Source organism: Sciurus vulgaris (genome assembly GCF_902686455.1).
Source record: "Sciurus vulgaris genome assembly, chromosome: 1".
Lineage (NCBI taxonomy): Eukaryota > Metazoa > Chordata > Mammalia > Rodentia > Sciuridae > Sciurus > Sciurus vulgaris.
Window position 1 is genome coordinate 90,729,339 of NC_136461.1, and position 8,468 is coordinate 90,737,806.

Genomic DNA, 8,468 nt, shown 5'->3' on the forward strand with positions numbered 1-8,468 from the left:
GAGATCTGCAGTAGGTAAATGGTGGAACCCATTTCTACTACTCCTTAGCTGAGAAATTTACAGTTAACTTAAGCTGAGTGGTATTTCCTTTGTGGACAAAAGGCCAGCAGTGCTTGCTTGCTTCACACAGCAGTAGTGTCAGTCTGCCACATGCTTGCTTCTGTCCAGGTGCATGATTCACTACAATTTTTTTTCCCTATAAAGAACTCAGTTAACCCCAGCATGTGAGACATCTCTAATTCCTCACTTTTACTGGCTGGACAGACACGACATCTCTCCCCTCTCAAATGAAGTAAGTCTTTAAACCCATTCAGTCTATTCTGGAGTCTGGAGTTCTGTTATCTTAATTTCCATTTTGTAAGCTCATGCTACTGAATTTGTGGGTGTATGTTGGGTGCTATGTTGCTGATGTGGATTTTAAGGTGACTGTGAATTAACTGTTTTTTTTTTTTTTTTTAACCAACTCATAAAATCCCAGAAGCTAGGGGTCTGTTGTTTATTCATTAAGCCTCCTTCTGAGTCATTCAGGTACAGGGTGTGTCTGTCAATTGAAACTGTACTGTGGAAACTGTTCACATCTGCTGGGATGGGAAAGCGGTGGGAGCAGAGACAGGGTGGAAACTTCTTTTCTTTCTTTCTTTTTTTTTGGGGGGGGGGGGAGGGCAAGGCAGCCGGTTGTGGTGGCTCCTGTAAATCCAGCTAGTAGGGAGGCTGAGGCAGGAGGATCACAAGTTCGTGGCCAGCCTGGACAACTAGTGAAAAATCTGTCTCAAAATAAAATAAAATAAAATAGAAAGGGTTGAGGTAGCTCAATGGCAGAAGCGTCCCTGGGTTCAATCCCCAGTACCGTAAGAAACAAAAAACAATAGCAGTAGGGCAGGGCAGAAGTGCCCTGAGCTTGCCAGTCAGGCAAATCTGATGGAATGCCAACTCTCAGATGCACGTTCTTAAGTATTATCTAAGCAAAAGAAAAGGTTGGGAGAGGTGCAAATATTGAGATTCAAGGCTTTCTGGGTTGTCTCCCAAATGGGAAGACAGAGAAGGGCACCCGCAGTGAGCTGGGTAGTTGCGGAGGCTTTAGTTGGCTGGGCCGGGAGGCTCTTCCCCTTTGAGAATTCCAGAGCCTCCCAAATTTTCTAACCCTTTTAAGGCCGGGCAGCAGCCCACCTCCTCAAAGGCCTCACTGTTGGCCAGAATCTGGGACACACTGTCTGACTTTGCGCCCAGTTGAATAAGGGAAACTCCCGCCCATGCTGTCCCATTTTACTATGCACCGGAGTAAGCCACTTTCAGCCCCTGAGACCGCAAGTTTCTAGGCTTCACCGGGATCAGGGCTGGAAGGGTAAGGGAGGGTACAGGATCATTCCGGTCCACTCTCCCTTTCTGGCTTCTAGCTCCCTCCATACCTCTCAAAGTCCTGTCTCAGCCTCGGTTCCCTAGAGCGCGAGTGGAACTCCCTGGGCAGCGGCTTCTTTTTCCCCTGCCCGCGCGGAAGTGGCCCTAGGGGCTGCTGGCCACAAACTAGGGACACTCGGATCGACCAAGGGCTGCGAAGCTAGGGACCGGGGAGGTGCACTATGAGACGCTGGGTCGTCTTCTGCCCCTCTGTCTTGTCGGGAGAAAAGTTTCCTAAAGGTTCCCGCCTCCTCTGTTCCTTGGGCTTGGATGAGCCCTCTCCATCGTCTGAGAGTGGTGGATTGCTGGTGAGGGGCATGACTTCTATATTAGAATTTAGGGGATACTAGGCTCCGCCCCTTCGCTCCCCCCCCCGCCCCTGTGTGTGTGTGTGTGTGTGTGTGTGTGTGTGTGTGTGTGTGTGTGTGAGATTCGCTGCTTGGGGAAGCAGCGGGAAGGGTTCTTTTTTATTTCATTATTTGCTTTTGTCCCAGCTCTTTCCTGGACGGTGTGTCCCAGCAGCCCAGATCCGGGGGCTCCCAGCCCTCAGAGGGCGTGAAGGGTTAAGGCATTAACCCCTCCCAACCTCCTCCTAAAGGAAGCCACCCTGCCTCGGCGTGGCGCTCGGCGACTTTGCCTTGCAGACTGGCGCGGGCAGCAGCGAGCGGGGCTGGCCATTGGAGTGCACCGCTGCGGAGGGAGGGTCCCGGACTCCAGTAACTTTGCGAAAGCAGAGTGCAGTCAGTCTGGGGCAGCGGCAAGATGCGGAGTGCGCGGTGCATACCCGGAGCTTTTCTAACGCAACTTCGTCCTGCCTGAGCGAGGTAGGGGGCAAGAACCGTTCGGGCTCTGGCCAGCGATGGCTGGGAGCGTGGAGACGTGCCGCTGCCGGAGGGCCTCGGTGGCCGAAACGAATTTTTAAGCCTGAACGAAACAAAACAAAAACTTTGAAAGCATTCATCTCTGGGCCCTGAAAGTACTTACTTCTGGGCTGCTATGGAGCCCAACTTGATCGAATTGTTCTTGGGGCACCGGTGATTTATGGAGTTTGGAAAAGGATTAATCCCTAAATGTAGTACTGACTGGTGGGGGCGGGGGATGGAAGTTGCGGTTCTTCAGAAGAAAGAGAAGACGCTTATTTTTAGAAACCCTATAGACAAAGAATATGGGGGACAGGGGTGATGGTTTAAACTTGCACTGCTTCTGAGCAAGGTACAGAGTTAGGATGGGGGAAACGCGACCAGCCTGGCTGACCGGGAAGCTGCTGGGATTGCTCCTGCTTCTATTATCTCACTTAGAAAAAATCATATTGCTGCGTTACTTTGAAACATTTAAACGACTTAAAAGTAGACTTATGCAGACTAATGCATTGTGCCGTTCCTTCACACTTTCTGGTTCTACGAGAGGAGGCAGCTTTGTGGGGACGGCACTAACTAAAACTGCCCACGCCAGTTTAGCAATGCACATCATACGCCTGTTTGTTTCTGAGAGTAGTAGCTTTGCCCCCTGAACTTAGAAATGTGGTGGCATGTATTGTCATTAGTGGTATAACTTCTTGTTTGTGTTTGTACGTGTGTTGGCTAAACTGAAAATACTTAGGCAATCCACGTATGAAACTTCTGGGATTTACTGCAATCTCTTATGAATGGTTTTTACTGAATACCTTTACTTGTACTGGGCTTGCAGGGGGGATGGGGAGAAGAAGAAAGAATAGGCAGTTGCTTCACGGAGGCGCTGAGCTTTCCTGTTTACCGCAGAGCTGGGGCGCGCCTGGCGGCCCACACCTCACTACGCCCTCGGACCCTCAGCACACCTGCTCCTAGAGGGTTATTAATAGAGCCCAGAAAATGGCTTATGCTGTCAAATGATTTTCGTGCAAATCTACTTTCTTGCATGGCAATTAGGAGGTGGTGCTCTTCTCTTTAAGCTGGGGGTGGGGTGAGGTGGGGTGGGGTGAGGGGACCCAGGTGTGGGTTTCTGCCCTGAGATTTGCCAGTTGGGTCTCTGGGTAGAGAATATGGGCTGCTGGTGTGAGCAAGCAGCTGAACTGATGAACATTTCAGAGAATCCCAGGTTATCAGGAGTTGAGAAGCTGAAGGGTGAGAGCTGGGGGCCGGGAATGGAGTTACTGGGTGCACTTCTCTAGATTTCCCATCTCAATTTGAGAGTATGTGAACATAGAGAGACTATTCCATTCATCCAGTTGAAGTTTTCAGCCTGGCTGATTTTTTCTTACACTCTTTCTTCTTCCTCTCTCGTCTTTCAGAAATAATTTGATTTCTAAAATATATATCTAAATGTATATAAATATATATATTCCCTGCACTCTCCCCAGGTTTTCTTAAAATAGCAGGAATAACAAAACTGGAGCAATGCCTTAGCTAGAATGAATTTTGCTAGTGTGCTGTGGCTTTTCCCCTGACTTTCTCCTCTCTGTGACTTGTTTAAGGCTGCAGTTTCGGAGGCCCTCTCCAACCAAGGAAAAGTTACACAAAAAGCCTGGATCTCTTACAGAATCACCCCCGCAGCGAGTGAAGGCCCGCTCGCCCTCGCCCTCTAGCGTTCATCTGGAGAAGTGCCACCTCCGGGTTCCTGGGGGGACACAGTGCAGCACCATGGTGTCCACCAGCATCCCGGTAGTCAAGGCCCTCCGCAGCTCGGTCTCCGACTATGTCAACTATGATATCATAGTCCGGCACTACAACTACACGGGAAAGCTGAATATTAGCCCTGACGACAATGGCATTAAACTGACTTCGGTGGTGTTCATTCTCATCTGCTGCTGCATCATTCTGGAGAACATCTTTGTCTTGCTGACCATTTGGAAAACCAAGAAGTTCCATCGGCCCATGTACTATTTTATTGGTAACCTGGCCCTTTCAGACCTGTTGGCAGGAGTGGCCTACACAGCCAACCTGCTGTTGTCTGGGGCCACCACCTACAAGCTCACCCCCGCCCAGTGGTTTCTGAGGGAAGGGAGTATGTTTGTGGCCCTGTCAGCCTCGGTGTTTAGCCTTCTAGCCATTGCCATTGAACGCTATATCACCATGCTGAAGATGAAACTTCACAATGGCAGCAACAGCTCCCGCTCCTTCCTGCTGATCAGCGCCTGCTGGGTCATCTCACTCATCCTGGGCGGACTGCCCATCATGGGCTGGAACTGCATCAGCACACTGTCCAGCTGCTCCACCGTGCTGCCGCTTTACCACAAGCACTATATCCTCTTTTGCACCACAGTCTTCACTCTTCTCTTGCTCTCCATCGTCATTCTATACTGCAGGATCTACTCCTTGGTCAGGACTCGAAGCCGCCGTCTTACCTTCCGCAAAAACATTTCCAAGGCCAGCCGCAGCTCCGAGAAGTCACTGGCATTGCTGAAGACAGTGATTATTGTCCTGAGCGTCTTCATCGCCTGCTGGGCACCCCTTTTCATCTTGCTTCTGTTGGATGTGGGCTGCAAGGTGAAGACCTGCAACATTCTCTTCAAAGCAGAGTACTTCTTGGTGTTGGCAGTGCTCAACTCTGGCACTAACCCCATCATTTACACTCTGACAAACAAGGAGATGCGCCGGGCCTTTATCCGGATCATGTCTTGTTGCAAGTGCCCCAGTGGAGACTCCACCGGCAAATTCAAGCGACCCATCATCGCTGGTATGGAATTCAGCCGTAGTAAATCGGACAACTCCTCCCACCCTCAGAAGGATGATGGAGACAACCCAGAGACCATTATGTCTTCTGGAAACGTCAACTCTTCTTCCTAAAGCTGAATGCTGCCGATCCTAGGGAAGTGCTCTTACGTGGTCACCCACCACCCCAGTATTTGAAAAAGGTCTCTGGGCCTCAACTGCTGCCAGGAAGGAGCTGCTGAGAGCTGGAGAAAGGGAGGGAGGGGGAGAATCCGAACAGCCCGGTGGTGCCGGGTGGTGGTGGGTGTTTAGTTCCTGTGAACAATGCACTGGGAAGGGTGGAGATCAGGTCCCTGCCTGGAGCCTATTTCCTATTCCCCTGGAGCTTTGATTTTGCACTGAGCCAAAGGTCTAGCATTGTCAAGCTCCTGAAGGGTTCATTTGGCCCCTCCTCAAAGACTAAAGTCCCCATGTGAAAGCTTCTCTTTGTTTGGAGTTGTAAGCAGAAGATGTTTTCTTTCACTGTAGTTTCAAACCCAAGTGAATGTGTGCACTTCTGCTTGTCTAGGGAGGCTCTGCATAGCCCACCCTCCCCTCCCTGTTCACACCCCTCCTGGAGATCCTTTTACTTTATATTGTAACTACCTGGCCTTCCTCAGAGTAGAGGTTGTGCCCTGGTCCATTTCTTGACCTTCTGTAGCAGGAAGGCTGTGTTGAGTAGGTAGGCTGTGAGGAGATAGAAATGGTTTGAAGATGTAAAGCAATTTCATTTGTTGAGGCCAAAGTTTCCACGTAAGCTGGATCCGTTTTCTTGGTGTTAGATTGAAGTCACTTTGATATATATATATTTTTTAAACATCTTTCCAATGAAATGTGCTAGAGTGTTATATCCATTGTGACTGTAATCAGCATAAGGAAGTCTACTTTATCTAAATGATATCAACCAAGATCCTTACTGTCAAGGGAGAAACAGACAAAACAAGATGAAAACTGGGAGTTAACTTTTGTAAACCAAGAGAGTTCCTTGACCTTGTCTAACAAATACAGCGTCGTCTTTGGCACTTTTGTGATGTTTATTTCAGAGTGTTGTATGAGTCATTCCAACCAACAGGATGGTTGTATTTTGTTGTGTTAAAAGTACTTTTTTATGATTTTTGAATGTATTTGTTTTCCGCAGAGGTCATTTCATTGGATTTTTTTCCTAACCTGTGTTAACACCATTGAATGTGTATTTCTTAAGAAAATACCACCCTCTTGTGCCCTTAAAAGCATTACTTTAACTGATAGGGAGCACCAGAAGTTTTTCAGTATAGCTGTTCATTAGATAGTAATTGAATATGTGTATAAATGTTACAAAGAATAAAAAATATATTACTGTCTCATTAGTATGGTTTTTGAGTGCAATTAAACCAAGAAATGTCTTGTTTTTAAAATATAGTATTTAATAGGTTTCTGACTTTGTGGATTATTTTGCACATAGCTTTATCAACTTTTAAACATTAATAAACTGATCTTTTTTAAAGATCTCTTTGTGAAGAGCATTTTTAAAAATCATTATTGAGATATTCTCTTTGACTTATGTGGCTCTTTGGAATCAAAGTGGAAGGGCAAATTTCTGTTATTCTTTAAAGACTTTACTCTGATAAACTAGGGTGTGAAAAAAAAATGTGGTTTGTTTAGAAACCACTATCTTTTTCAGGAAGAGAAACTTGGTAAGCTCACATTGAAGAGTCTTAAGAATGAGAAAAACCACCAATCTTCTGAATACCACATTGGCAAGTAAACCTAATTGAGCTTTAAATTACATTAAAGCCAAACCAAATTAAGTACAATAATTCTGTCCTAAAACCTGTTTTTTTTTTTTTTCTTTTTTAAGAATTAACAATGTGATCGTCAATCTAATTTAAATTATGAACCACAATGACCAATTTAAACTGATTAACAGAAGTGTATGTTCTTGGTGTTCACCAACATGCTGGGGAGGTGAGATTATAGATATGGGATATAATATTGAGTAACTTAATTTTTGAGGACATTTTTGGATTCCCCAGCCTGTCTTCTGAGCAATATGGGAATATACTGTATCAATGAAGTAGCAAGTTGTAGAACGGAGGTTGAATATCATAGCACCTTTTATTGGAAAACTTTCTGTTCATTATATTTGAAAGAGTTAACATTCTTAGTTATTAATGTCTCCAACTATAAAATTAAAGCAAGGGTAATTTATAAGTATCACAGACTTTTGTAATTGCTAATTCTCATTTTGGTATTATTGTCATCTTTAATGGGATTAAATAAAGGTATTTTGGTGTGTTTGGCTCTTCAGCCCTATTGTTACTCTCAGAATTTGTGCTTTCAAGTGTCATTGAATATGCACAGGACACAGTTGGGACATGAAGATAAACCTCACCTAATAGAGTAGATGTCATTTCTGGGTAAGGTTAACTGTGGGAAACAGAAGTGTGTTCACTAAGGAAACCTTAGGTCACAACCTCCAGTTTCCTGAAGGAAATGCCAAAAATGCTCTGAAGACAAAAGGCTGGAAACAAACTGGAATGTCTCTATCCATCTGTCTGCTGAAGCGGAAGGAATGAGTTCATGTTACACTCACTTCCTAGAGCTTCCATTACCGCGTCCAGCATAATGGAAAAGTGTGTCCCTTTTGTGTTTCAGTGAATGATAAAATGTTCATACTCTGGGCTTATCTTCACAAGCACTGTGGTGACTCACAGCGTGGGGGAAGATGGAGTAGGGCAGCTGGCCATACTGGGGAATGGGGAGTTCACTGGTGACAGGGACGACCACTGACTTGCCCACCTGTGAGCACATCCAGTGATTAGATGAGCATTGTCCCTGGAAACTCCAGGCAGTGCCTTTCATTCTGAGATAGTTGGAGAGTGATGGGTTTTGATTTTCCTGGACAGACGTGGCCTAAAAGCATAGGGCTAAGATGAGGGTATCCTTGGTTGTATCCCAACATGAATATCTGGCTTTAATTGCATATATTCTGGGATGTGACATTGAGAAAGAAATCTCAGTGACTCCATGTTGATATTAAAATATACACATGTAATGTTTCGATTTAAAAACATCTAGTATTGTTCAAGAAGAGTAAAAGATGTATGGTAATACTTGACATATTTGTATAAAAATTTCAATTGACTCAAAATACTAGGAAAGTTACAAAAAGACATCACATAGTACTTTAACCCCATCGTCATTAAATGTGATTATAATTTCACAGCATATTCAAATCAAAATCTTATGTAAGCCAGGCACAGTGGTGCATGCCTATAATCACAGCAACTGGGGAGGCTGAGGCAGAAGGATCACAAGTTTAAGGCCAGCCTCAGCAAACTGCTGAGGGCCTCAGCAACTTATTAAGACCTTGTCTCAAAATAAAAATAAAGAGTAAGAATGTAGCTCAGTGGTAAAGCACCCCTGGCT

At 45.6% G+C, this 8,468-nt stretch overlaps 1 protein-coding gene across 1 annotated transcript; it reads left to right on the top strand.

Annotated features, from left to right (window-relative positions):
- The first annotated feature begins 1,888 nt into the window (after positions 1-1,888).
- On the top strand, positions 1,889-7,346 carry S1PR1 (sphingosine-1-phosphate receptor 1). Its single transcript, XM_079153531.1, has 2 exons — positions 1,889-2,219; positions 3,845-7,346. The coding sequence occupies exon 2, from the start codon at positions 4,011-4,013 to the stop codon at positions 5,154-5,156; it is 1,146 nt and encodes a 381-aa protein (XP_079009657.1). The 5' UTR covers positions 1,889-2,219; positions 3,845-4,010; the 3' UTR covers positions 5,157-7,346.
- The last annotated feature ends 1,122 nt before the right edge of the window (positions 7,347-8,468 follow it).

What these genes read in the sequence shown, in the direction of transcription:
- S1PR1 (XM_079153531.1), top strand. Translation starts at nt 4,011, where the DNA reads ATGGTGTCCACCAGCATCCCGGTAGTCAAGGCCCTCCGCAGCTCGGTC.